Genomic DNA, 27166 nt, shown 5'->3' with positions numbered 1-27166 from the left:
CTGGACAGAGAAGCTCCCCTGTGTGGTCGAAATCGTTTTCGTACCCGGTTTCAAAAAAACCCTTGTTTCGTTTTCGTGTAGCCGTAGCCTTAGATTTCAACTCCTGCTGCTCCTCTGTGTTGAAGCGTCCTTGAGCACGACGCTGAGGAGAGTGTTTGTGAGAGGATGAATGAGAAACATAAAAGTCAAAAACTTTAATAAGGTTAAAAGGTGCTATATAAACTTAAATGGAAAGTTTAAAGCTCCTTACTTAGAAATGTGAGCCTGATTTTATTGCAGCAGCCATGTAGACACGTGTGGGTCATTTCATTCAGTTATGAACCTTTTAGGTAAATAAAGAAGTAACTATATAATGTACTCAAGACCATAGCGCTGCCCGATCATTGTTTTATCTTTTAACTTCCTGTCTACATTTGAAATGGGAACATGTTGCACTGAGTCGCACTACTTGTTGCTTGAAATTGCAATCTTAGCAAATGTCTGCCCAGTTAAAGATAATGAACAGCAATCGAGGAAAAGCATGAGCTTCTTCTCAGTAATTCCAACACTTCAATGATATTTTCACAGTAAAGGAACGCTTCTGCTTTCAGCGTCGGCATCTCTGTTCTGTGTTCATAACATGAAATGATGACAGAATACTCAGTGTTAATCAACATCATATTTGGTAAGTTACAATATTACATATCATCCAGTCTTGACATAGCCTTATGATCAAGTAAATGATTCTCACTAAGGCCATCAATAAATCTATATATTACAATATTACACATTTAAGTTAAAAAGATGTTTTTTAATTCAAATGGATAAAGCAGACTTCAGACCAAGCCAGTAAAAAAAAAACATCTAGTGAATTTCTCTGCAACACTAATAACTGAATAACATCCATTGCAGTACTGGTCAGCTAGCATACATTTTCACCACAGAAACCAATACACCCAGTGTAGTAACTCAAAGTAAGCTAGGTGACCCAATATAAACTAAATGACATGCAAGTAATTGTCAGTTTAACCTGGTATCGGTGGTAGACGAGTTGGCATCAGGTCATAACATTCATATAAATGTGGATGTTTTTTCCCCAGTTCAGAATAGTATAGTCAGGAATGGGATTGTTCCTTTACTTATGTCAACTGGAAGTTGAAACATCATAAGGTCAGGACTTTTGACATTCTCTACACAGTTTCAGTTCAGTTCCGTTTAGCTTTAAAATAATATTAAAAGAAATAATAATCATTTTTGAAAATACAAAACCCCAAAAATGCCTGAAAAATGAGATAGGATGAATACAAAGATTAAAAGTGTTTAGTGAGTCTGCTGCCAGCGTGATGGCCAGTCCTTCTCTATCCAGCTCTGCAGCAGTCGGAGCACATCGATGCGTTGATAGATGCGGCAAAGTTCGGTGAGCTCGGTGACCGTCTTCTGGTTGTAGCGCAACAGAAACTCCTGGGTGGGGCTGTGGGACAGGGAGCCCTGGGTCCGGTGCTCCAGCAGGGTTAGTTCATCGTAGCTCATCCCCCAGCGACTTGCAAAGTTTTTCCAGTTTTTGATGGTGCAGTGGTTTGGATCCAGTTTGAGCCGCAGTAAGTCCAGCAGATCTTTGTCATTCATGAGGTCGCTGATCTTGGGAGGTGGTGCTGGGCAGCAGCACTTTTCACAGGGGCTGTTTAATATCTGCAGTTCTTTGGGGCAGTCTGAGGAAGGACAAGAAAGATGGAGTTTACTCAAGAGAGAGTACAAACTGAAGAATTTCAATTTCCTCCTTTTATACTATTTCCCTGACACTAAAGGATCTGATTTACCTGGTGAAGTGGAACTTGGGCAAGTGCATTCTTCCACATCTTCAACCGGCTACAGCAAGAAAAATTGAAAATATTACATTAGCTTGAATGATTCCCCAAACATACCAAAAAAAGAAAAATAATAATAATAATAATAATAATAATAATAATTCAGGCCAATTAGAATCCAATTCATTTCAATACAAATCACAATTCAAATAAACAACAGCACATTAAAAACTGAAACTGACATAAAATAGGTCAAATAATAATAATACTACATCAGATCAGATCACATCACCCCAGTTCTCAAGTCTTTACATTGGCTCCCGGTCAGATACAGAATAGATTTTAAAGTTCTCCTGCTCGTCTACAAATCACAGAATGGTTTAGGTCCAGAATACATGAATGACATGCTAGCAGAGTATAAACCCAGCAGAGCTCTGAGATCTGCTGACTCAGGTCAGATAGTGGAGCCCAGAGTTCAGACTGGAACCGGTGAAGCAGCTTTTAGCTGTTATGCTGCACACAACTGGAACAAACTACCAGCAGAACTGAAATCAGCCCCAACTGTGAGCACTTTTAAATCCAGGTTAAAAACATTTATCTTTCGGTGTGGTTATGGTTAAGTTTATATTTTTCTTTTTTCCCTTCTTCTTTGATTGGTTTTAACTGCGTTTTCATTTTTATTCTATTTCTTTTATTCTCTTTAAATTGCTTGTTTTTAAATGCCTTGTCTTTATTTAAAGCACATTGAGTTGCCTGTGGTATGAAATGCGCTATATAAATAAAGATGCCTTGCCTTGCCTTACATTTCATGGCACTGATATAAAGACTATATAAACCTGTTTGATATGACCAATATTTTTAACATTTTTTTTTTCAATAATGCTTTCTCAATGTTTGATTCTAACAACTGTTTGCCAAATCTGACCTAAAGGGGGACATGTAGATGCAATGGGCCTCATGCAAGAACATTTTCGTATTTTTATTCTAAATTTCTCTCACTTTTTTCGTACAAAGGTCTCGTACGATCACGCCACGTCAGATTCAACAAACGCTCTTAACTTCGGAAAAAGTGTGTAAACGACCTGCGTAAATGATGAATGCCACCTGTGCGTATTTAAGTGCACGTGCACGAGGATAGTAGATTTGCATACTCCACGCCCAAAATGATACCATATAAGGCAGTGCTTCCTCGCTCCTGTGCCAGGAAGTTCTGCTTTCAGAGATCCAGAAAGAAAAATCTGTCATTTTTAGCAGTCAGCAGTGGAATTACAGGACCTGCTAAAGCCAAGAAATGGGAAGTTATTAAAGTGCTGTTAATTCCGTGTCCTGTACATCACAATGTCACTGAAATAAAGAAGAAATGGTTTGATATGAAAATGGCTTAAAAAAAACGTCTCGCCATGGCCAGGTGCTCGATGACTGCAACTAAAGCCGTGCAATCAGTTGTTGCCTCATCATGATGGCACTTTGATGGGGCGGTCCATGAGGGGGGTCTTCTGGCATGTTGTCTGCCTGGGCTGGTTGAGGTAGTGGGAGACTCTCATTCATGGCAATATTGGGAAAATTTGGCATTCCTTCGCTGTATGGAGACACACCCACCTGGCCTTCAGCTCACGGGTGCTTTGATGCGTATATGTGTCTCGTGCTCCGATTATGTTTGGCAGTCCAGCCACGGCATGAAAGTCCCTCTTAATTTGTACTTGCTGGACAGCGGTGTATGGGAATCTGATGTACCATGGGTGATAAACTGATGAGAGTTTTGATGACCAAGGGGAGCGCACGACTCACAGAGGACTGGGACACCCCCGATCTGTCTCCAATCTCCCTCTGAAAGGTTCCAGTGGCCAAAAATCCAAGAGTGGTGAGGACCTGGACCTGTGGTGGAATTGGGTTTGATCGGCGTGTTTCTCTCTGGAGTTGTGGCTTTAGCAAGCTGCATATTTACAGCAGCACAGTCCTTGGCAATCCTAATAACAATATAATATGTGTGAATATGTATTCTCACCCTTTGTTATGACACCCCGAAATAAGATCTGGTGACAAAAGTTACCGTCAGAACTCACAAAATGAGTTAAATAAGGTCCACCTGAGTGCAATCAAAGTGTCACATAATCTCTGTATGTATTTACATCTGTTCTGAAAATCCCCAATCTGGGTTAGACACCTCTATCTTTCTGACTCAAAATGAGTCAGAAAGATAGTTTTAAGCTTTAAGTGACGTGCCCAAATTCTGAGATGTGATGATTTTTCACAGCTCCAACACTGAAACATGTCTCAACATGAATCATGCGGCACACTACAATACACCAAGAACCTGCCACTGTGGATATGTGAACATTTAATCAGTAAAGAATAGACACACTGACATAGTAAAATTCTCTTCCATTTCCCTTGTACTGTGGGCTTATTTTCAACACAGCAGCCATTAGCTGCCTTTCTGTTCCTGCTTGGTTATTAGTAATGCTCACAGCTGCGCAGAGGAACAAAACCACATCCTGTATGCTCACAAGTTAAACTAAAGAGCAATCACACACTGCTGCTGTGCCAGATCCTCATCAAGACATCTATATCGTGATGGTAATTGCAGTTATATGGTTGGCTGTCATGTTTTGGGGGACAAAAAAACCCAAAAGAAAGTTGTTTCTCATTAAATCAGTGCTGTTCCCGCTTTGACAACAACCGGTGATAAAGTAAGCATTAAACGCTGTTCTACTGACCTGTCTTATCCTGTCCTCTGAGGAGGGGCTCATGTATCCAGAGGGCATGGAGCTCAGGTGAAGCGTCACAGCATCTGCTGGAGACACATTTCTCTCAAGCAAATTCAGCTGGTAGAGAAAACCCCCCCCCCCCCAAAAACTGCGATGTTTGAATTGACTGTAGCAGTGAAGAAAACCAGGTTTAAATGAGGGTAACGAACACATCCACAGCTTAGTTTGTTTCATCTGTTCCGTTTGTGTTCACTTGGATTTCAGATGTTAGATCCGTCCTAAACAGACTGTTGACTTGCTGCTGTAACAGGAATAGTTTTCCATCATTTCTTTTTATTGGTAGTATCAGCCTTCCTGTTAGCAGATTACTGTAAAGCAAACATCAATGAAGCTCAACACAATCAGCTGGAATATTTAACTCAAAGCCCTTCATTAGCTCATTGTAATTGGTATTATACTCTTTTTTTCTTTCTTTCAATAAAAACGTGACCTTGACTGACAGGCTAGTGTATGCGATTAGAGAAAACAGGTAGACATGAGGGAATCGGTGTTTCTGTACACCGATTGCGCTTCATTGGTCAGCGGAAGACTATTATAGAATAGAATAGAATGCCTTTATTGTCACTATACACAGCACAATGAGAATAAAAGCAACTCCTCATTCAGTATAAACGTGTTTCTATTTCAACCCCCCCACCATCCCATTCTGCTGCTGAACTTTCACAGATGACACCAATCAATGTCACCAAAATGTCACTTTAATCACATTGTCATTTTAATTTTAACAACGCCCTATTTTTTTTATTTATTTGCTAAATATTTTATTTATTTATTTTTTGTCACCCCCTTTTGTGCTTTTATTTTCTTTTTCTTTGTGATTCCATTTTCTTGATCTTCTTTTAATGTACCGCTCTTAGCCCTTCTAATTACCCTTCGGGGATAAATAAAGTTTTTTCTGATTCTGATTCTGAGTGATGTGGCAACATGTGCTTCTGAGTGAAGTGAAGGTGCATGAGATGCATTAAATCAGCTCAGCTCGTCAGTCAGGCTTCATCAGACAGAAAATTGCTTTTCTGGATTAACTGAATTCAGCATTAGCTCTTAAAAAAAAAAAAAGTACTTGAAAGACAATTGAAAAAGTATTTAAACCAATTAGAGAAATGAAAATACAATTATTAATTATTTTAACAGAAAATTTGAAACCTACAGACTGAATAAATGACATGTCAGATATCCTATTCTGCTCCAACTAATTCCGCTTGCTAAGGTTTTTATCCACCACACCTCTGTTTGCTTGTGAAAGCCACATTGCAGTCGTTTTACAGAACAGTGTTTACATGAGAATTTACAGTATGTATGAATGTTGACACAAAGAGTTCACACATGCTTTGTAGAATGAAGCACAGTGGTAGGACTCCGTGTTTACCGTGAGGATCTGTGACTTGCACTGGATAATTGGCCTCCAAGGACTGTGGGAGAGACAAAGGCAAACATGATAGTATCATATGAACCCCTTTTGGAGGCTTTATATTCTGTCTGATCATAAGACTGAGTTTGCAACTGAAGAAGAAAATGACTTGTGTGCAAAGACAGAGCAGCTTGCTGCAACTTGCTCCTTGACGAGCCCTTGGGCGCTAGCAATAACAAGTCTGTGTTCAGTTATGGGACATTTCTTAGCAGATTACAGTAGACTGTGCAAGACTTTCTAATGATCACAATGAGCAAAAAACTAACTGGACAGATGGAAAGTCAAGACATTTAAACTAACACATGGCTAGAGGAGTGGATAAAGAAGAGCTTTCTTACAAATTCTGCCACAAAGCTGGTGGTGTCCATGTCTTCCACAGGCTCAGAGCTGATTCTGTCTGTTAAAGCAAGAAGAGGATGTCACAATATTATGAACAATGATGTCACATCTACTCATTTCCACCAACCTCCTACGAAATGTCAAAGTATGAACCGCTAAGATGCAGAGGAAAGCCACTTCCTCCAGCCCAGGAACAGAGCCAGCTTTACGAGTAGGACTTAGTCTACACCAATGTGGGCAGTGGAACTACGCAGCAACTTAAAAGGAGGTCAAATGTCATATTGGAGGACTTTTCCACTCTCTAACCTAGCTGAAACACTAACACCACATGTGCTATATCATCTCTTACTGGGACACTTTATATTTGTAAATATATTTCTATTTCATGCCATTTTCATGTTATCTGTTTATTATGTCTGTCAAGTTATTTTTGTATCGTTTCTTTTCACCTTAATGCATCGACAACAAGTAGTACTTCTGATTTCAGCGTACTGCAAATTCAATGACAACAAAGGCTCCATTCCATTTTTAAAATAATAATAAATGAAGCCATGTTGGTCCTGCCAAATAAAAAGTGTGAAGTGAGATTTCAGGTGTATTTACCAAAGGCAAAAGAGAAAGCAGCTCCAAGAGAAAAACAATGGACAGATTGTTCAGCACAAACAGAAAAACTCACAAATCAAGTGTCTTTAGACCTTAAAGGAACATTTTTAAACAAGGACATTCATGGATGAGTTAGAAGAGTATCACAAAGGCAGCTTTTCAGCTCCAGAAAAAACTTGGACAGGCAATGTGGGCCTTCTATCTACGTCACTGTAAAGCCATTGTATCCAAAGGGTTCTGAATAAAGACCCGCTCTGGCCTTTCTTGGGTTACACTCCATGAGGATGGAAACTTCCATTTGCATGGGATCAGTAGAATCAGGATTAAGTGATCAGGTGTTTCTGACATGAAGCTCTCCAGGTGCAGCGTGCAGTGGTGTGTTGGTCACAGAGGGAAACCATTCTGTGTCCATTCTGTTCGGTGATAAAGTGCATCAAAAGATGGAAATTTCATTACATTTCCATCATCTTTTGTCTCGTTTTCTCTCATTCCTATATGTTGTATGAACAGAGGCCTACAGTAAAAATCAAGCTAAATCTAATCAAACAGACTCAAAAATCTCAGACTACAGGTGAAAACTATTTCCATCAATTCTTTTGACAACATTACTGAAACAAACTTTACTGTGTTTGTGTGTCAGAGGTCCATGGTTGTCCAAAACTATCAAAACCCATCATTGAACACCACCGTGTTGCACTGAGTGACAAATTCAAAGACTTGTACTGCTGTTGAAAAAATAAAAAAATAAAAAAATAAATGTTTAACCACAACTTGGTGTGCCTTATGTCCAGAGGAGATTGACATCTTGTAAAGTATCACCCAGCCATCAACAAACCTATGAAGAAGTGGTCTGAGGGGGCAAGGTGCTGACTAGAATGTTTTCTCATTAAGTGGAGAGAGTATATATAGATTCATTGACAAATAGTTTTAATATAGTCACTTTAAAAGGTCACCCCTCTCTAAAACCCCTGAAGAGGTGACTGAGAACATCTAAGGGGGACATGGCAGAAAGAATTTGGAGTGTCCCATCTCAAAGCAGAAAGAAGTGGTAACTGACATAATGACAAAAAGCTCAGGTAAGGGTTCCTGTGGCCGTCAGGTCCTTGCTATTAATAAGTTAAATCCATAGAATTTTCATCTAATTAGAATTTTCCAACTTAAAAATGCTGAATCAAAAAAAAAAAAAAAAAAAAAAAAAAAAAGATTGAACTTTTATCAATCTTTAGGTATACGTTGCCTGATTCCATGTCGACCAGTACTTCTACATTTCTGGAGGAATTTTTGTCATCTTTAGAAGTGATGGCGGATTTCTATTTTTGGAGTTAACACCAACACTTATAAATCAAGAATCTTTATTGTCACTATGCAGGCAAAATGAAATTTACTTCAGGAGCCCTTGTCTTTGGATACACAAAAAATATAAAAAGATCTAAATAATATACAAGAGAACAAAATAGTAAAAGTTAAAGAATGGATAAGAGATAACAGCAAGTGTATACTGTAAGTGGGAAATAAGGTAAAAACCCGTCAACTTGGCCTGTGTCAACCCACCCACACACCACAAGGAAATATTGACATGTTGCACTTTGCTTCCACTACTTTCACAATTCTATGGCTACAGCAAAACAAACAAACAAACAAACAAAAACAATATACACACACATATATATATATATATATATATATATATATATATATATATATATATATATAGACATACATATACACACACATATATATATATATATATATATATATATATACACATACATATATATACATATATACACATACACACACACATATATATATATATATATATATATATATATGTGTGTGTGCGTATTTACTGCAACAGAAAAATACCATCCATTATCCACCGCTGGTCCGGGGATCGGGTCGCGGGGGCAGCAGCTTGAGCAGAGAAACCCAGACGTCCCTGTCCCCGGCCACTTCCTCCAGCTCTTCTGGGGGGACCCCGAGGCGTTCCCAGGCCAGCCGAGAAACATAGTCTCTCCAACGTGTCCTGGGTCTTCCCCGGGGCCTCCTCCCAGTGGGACGGGCCCGGAACACCTCACCAGGGAGGCGTCCAGGAGGCATCCTAACCAGATGCCCGAGCCACCTCATCTGACTCCTCTGGATGCGGAGGAGCAGCGGTTCTACTCCGAGCCCCTCCCGGATGACCGAGCTTCTCACCCTATCTCTAAGGGAGAGCCCAGACACCCTGCGGAGGAAACTCATTTCGGCCGCTTGTATTCGCGATCTCGTTCTTTCGGTCACTACCCACAGCTTGTGACCATAGGTGAGGGTAGGAACATAGATTGACCGGTAAATCGAGAGCTTCGCCTTCTGGCTCAGCTCCTTCTTCACCACGACGGGCCGGAGCAGAGCCCACATCACTGCAGACGCCGCACCGATCCGCCTGTCAACCTCCTGCTCCATTCGTCCCTCACTCGTGAACAAGACCCCGAGACACTTGAACTCCTCCACTTGGGGAAGGATCTCATTCCTGACCCGGAGAGAGCATTCCACCCTTTTCCGGCCGAGGACCATGGTCTCGGATTTGGAGGTGCTGATTCTCATCCCAGCCGCTTCACACTCGGCTGCGAACCGCTCCAGTGAGAGCTGAAGGTCACGGCCCGACGACGCCAACAGAACCACATCGTCCGCAAAAAGCAGAGACCCGATTCTGAGGTCGCCAAACCGGACCCCTCAATGCCCTGGCTGCGCCTAGAAATTCTGTCCATAAAAATTATGAACAGAATCGGTGACAAAGGGCAGCCCTGACGGAGTCCAACCCTCACAGGAAACATGTCCGACTTACTGCCGGCAATGCGGACCAAACTCTGACACCGGTCATACAGAGACCGAACAGCCCATATCAAGGAGTCCGGCACTCCATACTCCCGGAGCACCCCCCACAAGAGTCCCCGAGGGACACGGTCGAACGCCTTCTCCAAGTCCACAAAACACATGTAGACCGGTTGGGCGAACTCCCATGCTCCCTCCAGGATCCTGCTGAGGGTATAGAGCTGGTCCACTGTTCCACGGCCAGGACGAAAACCACACTGCATCTCCTGAATCCGAGATTCGACTATCCGGCGGATCCTCCTCTCCAGTACCCCCGAAAAGACCTTGCCAGGGAGGCTGAGGAGTGTGATCCCCCTATAGTTGGAACACAACCTTCGGTCCCCCTTTTTAAAGAGGGGGACCACCACCCCGATCTGCCAGTGCCAGTCCAGAGGCACTGCCCCCGATGTCCACGCGATGCTGCAGAGGCGTGTCAACCAAGACAGCCCCACAACATCCAGAGCCTTGAGGAACTCAGGACGGACCTCATCCACCCCCGGGGCCTTGCCACCGAGGAGTTTTTTGACCACCTCGGCAACCTCAGCCCCAGAAATGGGAGGTCCCACGTCCGAGCTCCCCAACTCTGCTTCCTCATCGGAAGGCGTGTCGGTAGGATTGAGGAGGCCCTCGAAGTATTCCCCCCACCGACTCACGACGTCCCTAGTTGAAGTCAGCAGAGCCCCGCCCTCACCATACACGGTGTTGACGGTGCACCGCTTTCCCCCCCCTGAGCCGCCGGATGGTGGACCAGAATCTCCTCGAGGCCGTCCGGAAGTCGTTCTCCATGGCCTCCCCGAACTCCTCCCAAGCCCGAGTTTTTGCCTCAGCAACCGTCGAGGCTGCGTTCCGCTTGGCCTGTCGGTACCCATCAGCTGTTTCCAGAGTCCCACTGGCCAAAAAGGCCCGATAGGACTCCTTCTTCAGCTTGACGGCTTCCCTCACCATTGGGGTCCACCAGCGGGTTCGAGGATTGCCGCCACGACAGGCACCGACCACCTTACGGCCACAGCTCCGGTCGGCCGCCTCAACAATGGAGGCACGGAACATGGCCCATTCAGGCTCAATGTCCCCCACCTCCCCTGGGACATGGTTGAAGCTCTGCCGGAGGTGGGAGTTGAAACTCCTCCTTACAGGGGATTCCGCCAGCCGTTCCCAACAGACCCTCACAATACGTTTGGGCCTGCCAGGTCTGACCGGCTTCCTCCCCCACCAGCGGAGCCAACTCACCACCAGGTGGTGATCAGTTGACAGCTCCGCCCCTCTCTTCACCCGAGTGTCCAGGACATACGGCCGCAAGTCCGACGATACAACCACAAAGTCGATCATCAAGCTGCGGCCTAGGGTGTCCTGGTGCCAAGTGCACATATGGACACCCTTATGCCTGAACATGGTGTTCTTTATGGACAGTCCGTGACGAGCACAGAAGACCAACAACAAAACACCACTCTGATTCAGATCGGGGGGGGCCGTTCCTCCCAATCACGCGCCTCCAGGTCTCACTGTCATTGCCCACGTGAGCATTGAAGTCCCCCAGCAGGACGAGGGAGTCTCCCGGAGGAGCACTCTCCAGTGCCTCCACCAGGGACTCCAAAAAGGGTGGGTACTCTGAACTGCCGTTCGGCGCATAAGCACAAACAACAGTCAGGACCCGTCCCCCCACCCTAAGACGGAGGGAGGCTACCCTCTCGTCTACCGGGGTGAACCCCAATGTACAGGCGCACAGCCGGGGGGCAATAAGTATGCCCACATCTGCTCTATGCCTCTCACCGAGGGCAACTCCAGAGTGGAAGAGAGTCCAACCCCTCTCGAGGAGGCTGGTTCCGGAGCCCAAGCCATGCGTCGAGGTGAGTCCGACTATATCTAGCCGGAACCGCTCAGCCTCGCGCACCAGCTCAGGCTCCTTCCCCAGCAGAGAGGTGACGTTCCACGTCCCAAGAGCCAGCTTCAGTAGCCGAGGATCAGACCGCCAAGGTCCCCGCCTTCGGCTGCCGCCCAGCTCACACTGCACCCGACCCCCATGGCCCCTCCCACGGGTGGTGAGCCTGTCGGAAGAGGGACCCGTGCCGTTTCTTCGGGCTGTGCCCGACCGAGCCCCACGGGCACAGCCTGGCTCCAGGGGGAGGCCCCGGTGACCCACGTCCGGGCAAGGGAACACGGTGTCCAAAAATATTATTCATCATAGGGGTTTTGTGAGCTGTTCTTTGTCTGGTCCCTCATCTAGGATCTGTTTGCCATGGGTGACCCTACCAGGGGCTTAAAGCCCCAGACAACATAGCTCCCAGATTCATTGGGGCACGCAAACCCCCCCACCACAGTGAGGTGACAGCTCAAGGGAAAAATACCTTGATGTTATTTTAGGCAGGTTTGTGAGAAAGTTACTATAACGAAACAACTTATTTTCTTTTCTAATGTCACATCCTGACAACACCGCCCCCCCCCCCCCAAGTAATCTCTATATTCTGAGTGATTCAGAAAAATGGGCAGCAGCTGCTTTGTCAGCTCAATACATATATTAAAAAAAAGAAAAAGAATGGACTGCAGCAAGGCTTTGTATTACATTTACTCTACAATATCATTTCATTTAAAGACACATTACACCAAACCCAAATATATTTAAGGACCGATTCTAATGATCAAATGCTTTTCAGACATGAACAACGCTACAGGCTAAGCAATGAGCTAAATACTTTGTGAAAGACTTTTGTCCAAAGACAATAAAGAAACAACATATTACTTGGCTTTTGACAGTTATCTTCATAATTGATTCAAAGTGGTATATCATGACTTTAAACGTCACAATGGTTAAGCTAAAAGCTTTAGTCTTTTGTCTACTTTCATTTGCAAACTCAATTCCAAAAAAAAAAAAAAAAAAAAAAAAAAAAAAGGTTGGATGCTGTGAATAATGGAAATAAAACAATTCTCATAAAAGATGTTCACAAAATACCATAGAAAATATCAAATGTTGAAAGTTTTACTATTTTAATAAAAAAAAGTTGGGACATGGGCAACAAAAGGCTGGAAAAGTAAATGGAACTAAGAAAAAGAGGAGCAGGAGGGACGTGATGCCTACGTTGGTTGAAATTTGTTTAACAGACTTCAGGAATGACTCAAACACTGACAGACAGAGACTGCAGACGGAAAAGTAACAGTAAAGGAGGAGGAACAACATGCCAGATGTTGGACTGTTGGCTGTAAATGTCCGTCTACGCTGTGTACTGAGAGAGTTCACCTGTGTTACCTGCTGATGCGGCGTGTGACATCATCAGCTAATGTTGTTGCTAAGCCATAAAAACACCCCAAACTACTCATGATGATCTCTGAAGATTTTAAAATCACACGTCTCTCTGCCACACTTTAACTTTCCAAAAGTTTGTCAACAGATTTTTATTCATTCATTATTTTTATTTTGTTACATATTTCAATATTTATACTACAGTAATAAAGTGTTATTTAACTGAACTGACAGGTCATGACATGTTTGGTTTTAAAAAGAGCACCTTAAAGAGGCAGAGTCTTAGATGGAGAGAGGTTAAACAGATTGTAAAATTATTTAAGAATGTTGTTCTTTAACATAAAACTGCAAAAACTTTGATACCATAATACCATCACACAATTCAGAGAATCTGGAGACATCTATGTGCTCAAGAGACATAGCTGAAAATCAATATCAGCATCTTTGGGTCCTCAGGCTCCACTGCATTAAAAACAGACCCCATTCTGCCATGAAAATCCCTGCATGGGCTCAGGAACACTTCCAGAAATCCTCGTCTGTGAACACAGCTCAGCATAACAGCCACAGCTCGGCGTAACAGCCACAGCTCGGCGTTACATACACAGCTCGGCGTAACAGCCACAGCTCGGCGTAACAGCCACAGCTCGGCGTAACAGCCACAGCTCGGCGTAACAGCCACAGCTCGGCGTAACATACACAGCTCGGCGTTACATACACAGCTCGGCGTAACAGCCACAGCTCACCGTAACAGCCACAGCTCAGCGTAACATCCACAGCTCACCGTAATAGCCACAGCTCACCGTAACAGCCACAGCTCGGTGTAACATACACAGCTCGGCGTAACATCCACAGCTCGGCGTAACAGCGACAGCTCAGCCTAAAGGGCAAATTAGACTTCTGCAACTGCGTACATCAATTGTCGCTTGGGTCTGGTCGCAAACCAGTTTTGCTGTTATGCATCTGCGCCCTCGGTCTGGAATTTCTAGGGACGCACAGCAGTTTCCCCCCAAAGGTATTCGAGAACTCGCGAGAATTTCTGTGGGCGGTGACGAGAACTTCGGCGGCGCCGCAGGAACAACCACACAGACAACCGGAAAGGCATACCAAGGACCAATCACAGCTGCTTTTTGTCTGCGCACTTCCGCTTGAGCTCTGCGTGGGTTTGCGTCCGTCCGACGTGTAGTCAGGATTTTTTTGAGGTGCGCGATAGAGCCGGCACGGTATATGTATTCGTACCGAACCGTCACGGTACGGGGGTCACGGTTCGGGGGTCACGGTTCGGTACGCGCATTTCCACGCAGAATACACACGGTACGGAAGTTTTCTGAACGCAGAACTGTTATTTTGCAAGAGTTTCCTTCAGGACCAATTTAAACACTGCCACATGCAAGCTCTGATTGGTCCGTAGAGATATACGCTTTCGGACAGAGTAGTTATAAGAACGCAGTTATCAGAACTGTCCTACTCGAATTTCGTTCTGATAACTATCCTTCCCCAGCGGAACTGTTTCAGTCTGCATTCGCACATGAGTCGGGACGCGTCAGTGACGTGTTAGCCGTTAGCCGTTTAGCGCCACATTCAACAACAAAAGAGAACAAAACAAAACCAGAGAGAAGAAAAAACACCACAAAGAAGCTCATATGGAGAGCGGTTCACCGTGTTCATGGTCTGCATGATGGTGATATTAATCATGGACAATCAGATCAGGCGTCTAACATGGAGGCTGGAAGAGCTCACAGAGAGAGTCAGGATCAAGCGCAGGCGATACTTCTTCGTTTCATGAAGGAAGGAGAGCAGAGCGCCACAGACAAAGGAGACAACGTGTAAGTTTAACTTATTAAACATGCGCCGGTTCTGTCTGTGTGGTATGATGAAACATTTCAGCCGTGATAGCATGACATGGGGCGTAGCTACCGACCACCACACACCTCCGTCAGATGCGTTCCATAAAACCATGAAAAGACCCGACCAATTACGTCTCCCAAATGTATTACAACAACCCCTGGATACGAATACATGCAGAGCAAAAAAAAATTACCGAAGCAATTGGAATTTACATCGCATCTGCTATGCGCCCATATTCCACTGCAGAAGAGGCAGGATTCAGATATCTATTACATGTGCTCGAACCTCGCTACACGCCTCCTTCGGCACTGTACCGAAAATGTACCAAACCGTAGGGTCCGTACCGAGATACGTACCGAACCGTGAGTTTTTTGTACCGTTCCACCCCTAGTGCGCGACGACGGGTGCAGACCCTCTGCGCGGGGGGTGTGGTCGCGCAGACATATTTGACGGTTGCAGAGGCTATGCGTCGAAAGCATAAACTCAGCGTAACAGCCACAGCTCGGCGTAACAGCCACAGCTCGGCGTAACAGCATCAGCTCGGCGTAACAGCATCAGCTCGGCGTAACAGCCACAGCTCGGCGTAACAGCATCAGCTCGGCGTAACAGCCACAGCTCAGCGTAACAGCATCAGCTCAGCGTAACAGCCACAGCTCAGCGTAACAGCATCAGCTCAGCGTAACAGCATCTGCTCAGCGCAACAGCATCAGCTCAGCCTAACAGCCACAGCTCAGCCTAACAGCCACAGCTCAGCCTAACAGCCACAGCTCAGCCTAACAGCCACAGCTCAGCCTAACAGCCACAGCTCAGCGTAACATCCACAGATGCAGGTTAAAGCTCCGCCATCCAGAGAAGAAACCACATGTGAACATGATCCAGAAACACTGCCGTCTCCTCTGGACCAAAGCTCGTTTAAAATGGACTGAGGCAGAGTGGAATTCTTTGCTGTGGCCAGAGAACTTAGAAATTGAAATTATTTTAGGAAATCAGGGATGCTGTAACCTCTGGAGCAAAGAGGGACCGTTTAGTTTGTAAGCAGCACTCGGTTTAAAAGCCTGCATCTCTAGAATTATGCAGGTGCTAAAAAGGTATAAACAGCAACATCTGCTCCCGTCCTCCAGGCGACCTCTTCTCCAGCGAAGGCCTTGCATATTTCAGCAGGACAAAGTTAAACCACATTCTGCATCTATCTAAGAGTCCGGCTGCTGGACTGACCTGCCTGCAGTCCAGACCTTTCCCCGCCTGAAAACATTTACAATGGCTACAATAAAGAGCCAGGACTGCTGAGCAGCTACAATTCTCTATCAGATAGGGATGGGACAAAATGACAAACTTTATGAGGGTGGTGGTCATATGCCAACAAAGAATGAAAGAAAAAAGAAAAAAAACAACTAAAGACAAACATCTATAGATTGCTTGCCAATATTGAAAAAGAGACTTTATTGAGCAAATTCTGGCGGAGGACCACAGGATTGCAACCAAAAAGGTTGAGATCAACTGAACATAACAGAAATAAGGATGATTAAAGGACAGCCGTGACTGGAAGAGACAGAAATAGTCTCTGCCAAGTATAGCTTTGTTTACCAGGTGTTCGTTAATCTAAACATTGGTTTCTCTTACCATAAGCAGACACGTGGATCTAATGATGGGGTTCAAAACATTGTACACGCACATCTTAATCAGCAAAACCAAAAAGAAAATGTTCAGGGTGATGGCTTACCCAGCTCAGGCCAGATTAATGCATCTTCAAACTATCAAAAAGCACAGTACTGAAATTAATTCCAAGTAATGGCAGGTAGAAATACTACATCAACAACCGAGTTAATTTAACATAAAACATGCAAAACCGTTAGTATATAACTTAACATTGCACCCTTGGGTGGCATTTCCATTCAAATGTAGAGCACCAAGTATTAGGACTTAGAGTCAGGCACCCAATTATCAAGTGTAAGTCGAATCCGAGATCAGTTGAGCATTGTTTCTTCCAACCTGGGAATGCAGAAACATGTACCTGCATGCTGGGGATAAACTTTGAGATGAAATATAAACCACATCATAATTCATTGCTTGGGGGCCATAATTCCAGGCAGGTGAACCCAGCTTTTCTCAGTCTTGACCACCCAAGTCTGCACTGAAAGGATAAAGCAATTTCTCAGCAGCCTCGTGGGCCCTTGCTTTGTCATGAGCTCGTTTCCACACGAGTGGCGGTGAATGGCGTGCCAATACCTGACCCAGGCCACAGTGTCTAGACTAAGAAGTGCAAGACACACACGTACACACCTTGTACAAATTCTGCTCCATGTTACATACCAGATGGTGTGTTCTATGTACACACACGCAATGCCATTATCAAAACAGACCAACATAAAACTACTCGAAGTGGAGAGAGTATGTTTGCCATATTAAAAGTTTCCATACACACGGATTTTGTTTATTGTGTTCTTTAAGAGAACCGTAAAAAGAAAGTGTGAATGAACGTGTTGCTTACAGGGACAGCACATGGCTTCCTCCATGCTTCTGGAAATGGTGGCTTTGTCTGTAGCGTGGTACTTGCATAGAGATCAAAGCCATGACTTGTGCTCATTGATCCCATCTGATGACTTGTGTTACAGTGAAACACAATGCACATAAACATACCTGTAATAGCTAAAGCTTCAGAAAAGTTTACAGGCCACGTAGATGTCCATTTCGGCTTTTACATTTTTTAAATTTTTTATTGGAGTATGTGTGTGTCTGAGTCGGAAATTTCTGAGGCAGGTAAGCATAGTGAATATTGTTTAGTAGTTCATATAAAATCTGATCAATTTTTTTTAACCATTAACCATAATAATAGTTGTAGATAGCTAGAATAGATTAAAGGGATAAACCGAGCCTTTCCAGAAAATTGTGTTGCTAGAAAATATGCATCCCATAACTTCTGAGGTTTTCCTGCACCTTCATTCCAGCCACCTTCTGAGGACTGTTCATCACTGTTCAAAAAGGTAAACCTCCATAACGTTGCGTGCTGTCAGCTAATAATGTGAGCGGGTGTCTGTATAGAGGCTACAGCAAAACCTAGGAGCATGAACGACAAAAAAGTATATTACAATTCAGAAACCTGAAAACTTGAATAGTTTGGCTACCTCGAGCTAGAACTAAGTCATTGGACTACCCTTCACTGACATGTTTGTAGGTCAACAACAGCATTTAAAGCAAGTGGTGGAAAACTGGTTCAAGGCTTTCCCACAGCGTGCACAGGCCCACGTTGCATCAGCCCCTCACCTCTCACAGAATGAGCAAATGATCGTGCACGGAGGACAACCCAACCTTTACAGACTTACTTTCACACCCTTTTAGCATAGTTTTGAATATGTAGCGAATATTTTGAACAAGCAATTAGTTTTTGTGTAGGACAGTCTCTTCCTGCTTCAGGTACAGACAGGACATCTGTGCAACACAGAATGCTTCTATGGACAGACTAACTCACAGAACAAAAAGCCCAATGACAAACTGACATGGGTGTGAATGGGAACGAGAGCAAGAAAAAAGGAAGCATTTTGTTACCCAAAAATATGAATGAACCCACACATGAAAGTCTGTCTGAAAGGTTCATTATCTGCTAAACCTTTGTTGACCATTAGAATCCCTACAAAGCTAAATATTATCATTATAACCTGCCTATGTTTTGTTTGGTAAATGAACAAGATTCAACTTAGTGTAAAAACTGAGACCTGATTATCTCCCCAGTGCCAGTGAAAGAGATGCAAACCAGCAGCTTTCAGCAGTTTGTGTGTCACGGTGTCATCACATTGGCCTATGAAGCTGTGGTTTTGCTCAGCTTTGGTGCAGAAACAAATCTCCATGTAATGCATGATAATTACTAATAACTTCACATTTCTGCATGATCTTTTTCAGATAGAGTCCACTTAAATGAAATAAATTCAATCATTTTACAAAGAGAATCTGTAAAGTTACAACAACCATCTTAAAAGTATAGCTCATCATCGCTTATAGATTTTCCTCAAGAGCTGCTCTAAATTACAGTTGAACTATAGTTAAGGGAACTAAGGTGTATGCTTGGATTATATAGGATTGCAGACAAACAGCCATTAACCTACACTGTGACTAAACATGTGCTTATAATCCTGTGTCAAACACAGGATGCCTGTGAAAGTGGTTTGGGTAACTACAGGCAGTAAAAACAGTTGGTTGCAACTAAACCTAAAGGAAATGATATAGTCGGATGTGAAGGATGTTTCACAGGCAGATGCACAAGTCATGAGATCAATGCTCCCCGGGTAAGATAGCAATTTACTGAAATAGAAACAGCTTTAACCAACAGGTTAACAACAAAAAAAAAAACAATGCAAATGGCTTTCTGCAGATAACATGTCGCTGGAAATAGACAGAAGTAGGCTGTATGTTCACATATGCACACAGGGATGCAGATTAAAAAGAGATTTCAAAAAGTGTTTTGTGTTCTCTGGAGGCCAAAGACAGACCTCTTTGCTTCCAACTCGACATGATCAGTTTCCCCAAATGCTCTCACCCAGGAAAAGCTTTTCACCTCCTCTAACACGACAAAGCTACATACCAATTCCTGTTATTTGTAAAGTATGCTACAATCAATGTTTTTTTCTTTTCACATGCATTTTACAGGTTACCACATCACAAGATCTAGTGCAGCTCGTCCAAAAGATGTCGGCATGATTACAGCAGGGATAGCTAGTATCATTGAATTCATTCTCATTTTTCATATTATGACACACTAAATGGGATCCATTGAGTTTATTTCAAAAGTGAAAATCAAGCTGACAAAAAGCAACTGAGGTAAAGTGCAATTACTGTATCAGCTGTATTCTCATCTATCATAACTTACTCAGGAGTAATTCATCTGCTATATTTGAACCAGCAATGTCATATGAGAAGCCAAAACACACAACTAACCTCTAAATGACCATGTTAGTCCAACCGAGAGGAGCTGTTCAAGTATGGTTCTGCAGTTTCCAACGACTGTGCTGGAAAGATCAAGTGTGAGTTCCAGAGAGCTGAGGAAATATGCGCGTGTGTGTTCAAACAAACACACAAACTAACACACGGTGTTGGAAAGTAAAACTGAGCAAATGATACGTTTCGCCACGACACAAAATAAGAAATATGGCACAAACGGTTGGGATTTGAAACTTAATCGGAGTGCATCTTCTGATAACCTGTGCTGACCAACAAACCAGAGGTTACCTGTGTCCGAGAACAGCTGGTTCCATTATCAGCAAAGCTCGAAAAGAAGTATTTTCCAATCCTTCCTAAGCTGTTTTTGCAAGGCTCAGTGCTGCGACTCTGGAAAGCTGCTTGTTGAGCTTAAAACAGTCGCTGTTAACATGTGCTTATCATGGCTGCTTCGTTTGGTGCATCGGCTGTGTACATCCTCAGAAATGAACATTTATTCAATATGTAGGTGACCAGTAGGGGGTGTGTAAGCTAACCTTTGATGTTTCAATGTTTGTATCCTAAATTTCTCACGCCCTGCTTGGGTTAGGGGCTCACATTCTGTCTACGGTACCACCACTGTCATTCTTCTGCCAACCCCTACGGTTAACCCCATAGTTACCATTCATCAGAGTGCTTCTGCTTACATCCTGTGAAGTCAGCAGCAGCTTCCGCTCTGAGTGACCAGGTGCGCCCCCCTGTGAACCCTCCGGTAACAACACAGGGAACTACGTGAGCAGTTACGCTGAGAACCCAGACGGTTGCTCATGTGAACGGGAGGTAGAACAGCAAATGGATTTTCAGCTTTAGGGGAGAGGTGCTGCCATACTGTAATGCTGTGGGCGACACCGACCTAAACATTTCTGCAGACCAAAAGGGAAAACAAAGCCAGTCCCAGGATGCACCCGTCAGTGGTTTTAATGTTATGGCCGATCGGTGGATGCACTAAACACACTGGATGGATCCCTGAGTCCAACAGATATTTATAGGTTTACTCCTTATTAACAGTGAAGTTAATTATTACTCAATATGAAAAAGAGACCCAGAAATGCAAAGAAGGTCTGAATGTATGCTTATGAATAAGCAGTAGTTAGTAAGCCTAAAGTTCCTCTTGGAAAGCTTTGATGTCATTTGTTAAAGTAACTTCTGGAGCTAATGTTGTAATCAGGGGCGAGGGTATTTTTAGTGGCTCAGCACATTTAAAAAATATTATATTACGCAAAAACACATTTTTTTTGCTCAAGGATGCATTATTTTAGTGACCATTTTATTTATTTTCTAGCATTTGTTTTTGTTTTAACTCCATCCATCCATCCATCATCTTCCGCTTCTCCGGGGATCGGGTCGCGGGGGCAGCAGCTTGAGCAGAGAGACCCAGACGTCTCTTTAGTAAAAGTTAAAGAATGGATAAGAGATAACAGCAAGTGTATACTGTAAGTGGGAAATAAGGTAAAAACCCGTCAACTTGGCCTGTGTCAACCCACCCACACACCACAAGGAAATATTGACATGTTGCACTTTGCTTCCACTACTTTCACAATAGGAGGGTTTCAGTTACGTCATCACGGGAGCGCGCGAATTTCAGTTGGTGGGCAGGAAGCTGGACTACAGCATAGCAACAGCATGGAGAATATGGATATGAGTGAATATTGTAGTGGTTTGGAGCCGGCACATAGGGAAAGGTATTTGGCGATAGTTGAGAAATACATTGGGCGTGACACATACTTAATGAAAATGTCCGAATTTTCGCAAAACCGGAACGATTTGCCGAAAATAGAGGCTGTGGACATAACGAGCTACCTGGTTCTCCAGACGTCTTACTACACCAGGCAACAGATGAAGGCCCACAAAAGTTTGGAGGCATACAACTATTACCACAGCGGATGGATCAGCAAACTCGGAGTAAAACGTCTACAGAATGATTGTGTTTTGGTGTTCGCCAGGGTAAGTTTGTTTATGGTGCATTATCCCAGTGGAAAATGCAGTGTGTAGTGCAGGGCTGGGCAGTAAAGCAGAACTTAACATGTTGAATGCCGAGCTGTGAATGTTGGCATTCATGTTTTGATAAAAAGCCGAGATCCAAATGCATTGTGTCTTTGTTAGCCTAATGCACAAGGCCGAGAGAGAGAGCGATTCTGTTGTCAAGAACTTGGGAGCTAATGTGCCCTGTTAGCACTTAAGCATTTCGTGGATACTACTGAAACGTGAAGATTGTGACAAATTTGTTTTGTTTAGATCAACCACTCTCAGAGATCGCATGAAACACCGATGGCAGTGTCTTAGCTCTGTGTTTTGGTAACCCAGCTTGACCGTCGGAGCCCAGTCCACTGACTCAGTAGCTAACAACGCGCTGGGGCAGCCTTCAAAACAAAGCCCAAACGTAGTCCGTATTACATTACTGTAGATTGGCATTTAACAACATAATACTTTACTGCACTACTACAGAACAGTTAGATTTCGCACATACCTTTGACGAAGTGGTCACCGCAGACACGAGCATTTGCAGATTCAGCTCCTCCAGTCTGTAAACGTAGGTTAACTATCCACTTTTTGCGGTGTTGTTCTGTGAGTTTTTTTTCCATTTCTCACCTCTATGGGCGATTACCTTCGGTCCTCGATAGTAACCCTTTCCCTTCTCTCGGTTAGACCGATTGCAACATCCAAAAACGGCACAAAACTGAGGCATTTTGGGCAAAAAGTGGCAGACAAAACACAGTGTTTTCAATGGGCTCCAGCTCAGGTTGCCCACCACCTGGGTTCGCGCGCTTAGAAAAATACGGAAGTGACGTCAAGTGAAACCCACCTATTCTATGGCTACAGCAAAACAAACAAACAAACAAACAAACAAAAACAATATACAAATATATATATATATATGTGTGTATATACTGCAACAGAAAAATACCATCCATCATCTTCCGCTGGTCCGGGGATCGGGTCGGGGGGGCAGCAGTTTGAGCAGAGAAACCCAGACGTCCCTGTCCCCGGCCACTTCCTCCAGCTCTTCTGGGGGAACCCCGAGGCGTTCCCAGGCCAGCCGAGAAACATAGTCTCTCCAACGTGTCCTGGGTCTTCCCCGGGGCCTCCTCCCAGTGGGACGGGCCTGGAACACCTCACCAGGGAGGCGTCCAGGAGGCATCCTAACCAGATGCCCGAGCCACCTCATCTGACTCCTCTGGATGCGGAGGAGCAGCGGTTCTACTCCGAGCCCCTCCCGGATGACCGAGCTTCTCACCCTATCTCTAAGGGAGAGCCCAGACACCATGCGGAGGAAACTCATTTCGGCCGCTTGTATTCGCGATCTCGTTCTTTCGGTCACTACCCACAGCTCGTGACCATAGGTGAGGGTAGGAACATAGATTGAGCGGTAAATCGAGAGCTTGGCCTTCTGGCTCAGCTCCTTCTTCACCACGACGGGCCGGTGCAGAGCCCGCATCACTGCAGACGCCGCACCGATCCGTCTGTCAATCTCCAGCTCCATTCGTCCCTCACTCGTGAACAAGACCCCGAGATACTTGAACTCCTCCACTTGGGGAAGGATCTCATTCAAGACCCGGAGAGAGCATTCCACCCTTTTCCGGCCGAAGACCATGGTCCCTGATTTGTTTTAAGTCTTTACTCCCAAAATAAATGTTGAGTTATCTTCAATATTTGTCTCAGGCTCTCTTATCCCTGTCGAGCCACAGTCTTTTGAAATGAAGAGGTCAAAATTGAATGTTGTAGGGGAAACACTACTCAAAGCAAAACTAATACGGCTTTTAAATTTATAAATGTACTAGTTCGCCTCAATTAGTGAGAAATAATGTGCCTCTGTGAGCACTGGGGGCTGGGGCACCCCTAAAGACCAGATCCTAAAATCACCCCTGGTTGTAATCATGCGACCACTGAAGAAACAGCCCACCGACTCTCAGACACCTGGGTGAGAAAGTGCCTTACATGTCCTTAAGGTGCTGTTTACACATACCCGGGTATTTTGATAAACGAAGACCTTTCCCTTCGTTTGTGCCTTTCGTTTATGCACAAACGGAGTTTTTTCCTCCGAAAACGAAGCTAAAAAAAAACTCCGGCAAAAGTGGAGATTTTTTAAAAACTCCGTTTAGCGTTTGTGTGTAAACTGGTTGAAAGAGACAAAAACGGAGTTTTGGGAATGGAATGAGGAGTTGTCGTCATGGTACAGAGCCCCGCCCCTATCCACCATGTTGGCAGGATTCTAGCGTGAAAACGCCATTCTCTCCGTCCATTGTTTATCTGGCAAGCATGGAGGCACTAGCAGCATTTCTGTTGTTATACTCGCTTGTGTGATTTTGAAAATTACAGTCATACAATGTATTGAACAACAAAGACAATTTTCAGGGCTTTAGCAGTTTTATAGTCCAGCGCAACGTGTAAAAGTAGCTCAGTCTCGCTGTCAGTCCACACACATGAGCCTGGCGCCATACTTTCTTCTTGAACAGGATCCGGAAGTTCTTCCTGTCAGCGGTTCTCTATTAGGCTTCTGATTGGCTTGTGTGGAATTCTCATTGTTCTAACACTGCCACCGTCAGGCTTGGCTTAATTTAACAGCTCTTGATAGCGTATTTATGCGGATCAATGTAGACGTGTTTTTTTTTTTTAAAACGGGGCTGTGTGCACCTAGTTTTTTTTTGCAAACGAAGGTTAGAAAATATGCGTTTATCAAAATACCCGGGTATGTGTAAACAGCACCTAAATGTCCCCTGCAACATGTGAGGCAACGCGTTGCCCTTTGTTGGATGGCTGCACCGTTGCTCACACTCTTTTCCATTTCAAAGGACTCCAAAAAGTCACACTTTCTAAAAACCACTGAACCGGATCCCTCACATCTGGCTAATGACCAGATAAAAAAGTCAGCGGATTTTCCACGTATCTCAATGACGGAATTGTTTTAATGGCGGAAACTTCTTAGTTGCGTTGAACCAAATATCATCAGATTATTTCCTCCTCACTTTAACGGTCTACAATGGATTTCGACCAATCGAAAATAACACGTTAAAAATATATAAATACCATCAGACAAAGACAATAATGATCACACATTAACTCAAACCTAAAGTTTGATTTTTTTTTTTTTGTTTGGTTACCCTAAACGTGTGCGCAAACATGCAAAGCGCGCGGGACAGTCCACTTACCGAAAGGTTCTTTAAGCGCCATTAAGCTGCTCATTGTTGAAGCTGAAACTTCTCCCATGCAGGGAAATGTGTGAGGATGGGTTAGAAAGTATTCACCGGAGGAAAAACTAAAAAGCCTCAGTCATCATCCGCTGTGCTCTCACAAAATCCGCCCGTGCCAGCCGCGCGGCGGCGTTTTACACAAATGAGAGAGAGAGACCCCCAGAGACACTCTGAGAGACACCTGTGATGACAAGCAGGCAGGATCAATGCTGCCTTCAAGGGCCCCTCGGAAACTGCAGCTTAGCTATGAACGGGGCATTAGTGATGGGATTTTCGGCTCTTTTTCGAGATGCGGCTCTAATGGCTCTTCTTACTGTGGAGAGCCGGCTCTTTCGGCTCCCAAACGGCTCCCCATATATATATATTTACATTATTAATGAATTAATAGCTTAAACCCAATTTTATAACATTTTGTTTCATTATTGACATTGTTAAGCACTTATGATGAGTAAAAATGCTGCATAACAATGCTTTATAAATAAAAGTTTTATTATAACCAATTAAATTATCACAAAATAGCAACACTTCCACAAAAATAACTTAAAATAAATTAAACAGTTATAAATACAAACACCCACCACAATATGAAAAAGTATCAAAGCAGCTTCATAACAAAAAAGGTGCCACAATACAAATATGAAATACAGTGCTATTAGAGGAAAGGAAAAAAGTGGACAAACTTTTTATCAGTGTTTCCCGTCACCTTATCAATTGAAAGCTGCGTGTGATTGGTCAGATGTGTGGAGCACACGCTTGACATGAGGGCAGAGGAGACATTAAGGTACCGACCGAGGAAAAAGCTTTCCGTCTAGCACTGGCAGAAGCAGAGCAAAATGCGCAAGGAGAGGGAGAGTGAGGGGGAGGGGGAGGGGAGAGACAGCGAGGCACCGAAGGGCAAAAAAAAACGAGTGGGGGAAAAAACTGTCGGCTCTGTGGCACTTGCAGAGCACAAGCGCAACAACAGGGAGGCGGAGAGACAGCGAGATACTGAAAGAAAAAAAAAACGGCTCCCATTGTGGAGCCGGTTCCTGTCGTTCACTTCAAAGAGCCGGATCGTTCGCGACCGACACATCACTACGGGGCATAGTCGACAATAGTAGGCTACGTATTACGTATGTGCTTTTATGCTAGATATGTTATCAAGAAGTACTGTCCAACAACAAGTCACGATTACTTATGCACAAAGGAAGACGAGGGATATTAGGCTCAAAATGTAAATAATATATGAATGAAATATTTTTTTACTGAAGTATTGCTTTGGAGCTAAAAAGTTACATGTTTTACTTGGGAACATTACGCCTCATTAACCAACATTTACTCACTTTTTACGAAGATTGTGGGTAAAACTGTACACAGAGTCAATTCTCAGGTCCTGTTGCTTTTGGAGGGTTACTATACCTCCACTCGGACCTGCTGTTGCTTTTCTGCTTCAGGTAGGGGACTGTAAACCAGTGTTTCCCAACCTTTTTTGGCCTGAGTACCCCCTCACACATACAACGCGTGCGATGATTCTCCAAAAGTAGAGCAACACAGTGGTTATTATATGAAAATCATTTTATTTAATATCCTTAACTTGAACATAAAATTCTCAGGCTTTCTCTCTCTTTTTTTTAACCTCAGTTGAATTCAACATAAGAATAAAAAACATTTTCTTGAAATACAAATAATTAACCAAAATAGTATGAATACTAAATCAAAATAATCTTCCTTTGTTATCTAACTTAAACAAGTAACATTTCTCTTTTTTTTAAGAATACATGAACATAACTCATTTCTCTTTCTTTTTAAGAATACATTAACAGGCCTAACTCATGTAACATTCATCACAAAAATGGAGTCTCCTTCATAAACAGTCCTCCATAAAAGTGTGACGCCTTAATAAATAAAAAAAAATAAAAAAAATAAAAACTCCCCGTGTGCCGCGTACCCCCTACAGTACCTCCGCATACCACTAGGGGTACGCGTACCCCCGGTTGGGAAACACTGCTCTCAGTGCGTGAGTAGATCAACAAGAGATAACATGGAGAGAAGGACCATGCAGCGTTTAATGCTTGGAAGTACCGACATTATTTAGAGTTTGACTCGGTAAAAAGTGTCAATAACATCTGCTGTACACTCTGCGTGGGAAGAAAATTTTTATCTACTGCGAAAAATTCCACCTCAAGTCTGAGCAAGCACCTTGC

The 27166-nt window shown here is 43.7% G+C and overlaps 1 protein-coding gene across 2 annotated transcripts; it reads right to left on the bottom strand.

The window, feature by feature from the left end:
• Positions 1-643: 643 nt before the first annotated feature.
• Positions 644-25197, bottom strand: edaradd (EDAR-associated death domain). 2 transcript variants are annotated; one of them, XM_075482177.1, is made up of 6 exons: positions 24942-25197; positions 6299-6357; positions 5919-5961; positions 4502-4578; positions 1797-1845; positions 644-1688 (listed from the first exon to the last, which is right to left on the bottom strand). In XM_075482177.1, exons 1-6 carry the CDS (start codon positions 24997-24999, stop codon positions 1300-1302), a joined length of 675 nt encoding a protein of 224 aa, XP_075338292.1. In that variant the 5' UTR covers positions 25000-25197; the 3' UTR covers positions 644-1299. The 2 variants fall into 2 exon arrangements, with proteins under 2 accessions (XP_075338292.1, XP_075338296.1); XM_075482181.1 differs by having other exon boundaries at positions 4502-4575; positions 24942-25194.
• Between the last annotated feature and the right edge of the window lie 1969 nt (positions 25198-27166).

This window comes from Odontesthes bonariensis, chromosome 2 (genome assembly GCF_027942865.1).
Source record: "Odontesthes bonariensis isolate fOdoBon6 chromosome 2, fOdoBon6.hap1, whole genome shotgun sequence".
NCBI lineage: Eukaryota > Metazoa > Chordata > Actinopteri > Atheriniformes > Atherinopsidae > Odontesthes > Odontesthes bonariensis.
The sequence above is the reverse complement of the archived record's forward strand: the minus strand, read 5'-3'. Positions and strand labels throughout refer to the sequence as shown.

Bases quoted from the DNA above. Each gene is read 5' to 3' on its own strand.
- edaradd (XM_075482177.1), bottom strand. From the start codon at position 24,999: ATGGGAGAAGTTTCAGCTTCAACAATGAGCAGCTTAATGGCGCTTAAA. The intron at 6,358-24,941 runs GTAAGTGGACTG...TTGCTTTAACAG, and splicing joins GGCGCTTAAAGAACCTTTCG to ACAGAATCAGCTCTGAGCCT. The intron at 1,689-1,796 runs GTAAATCAGATC...GTCCTTCCTCAG, and splicing joins CCCAAGTTCCACTTCACCAG to ACTGCCCCAAAGAACTGCAG.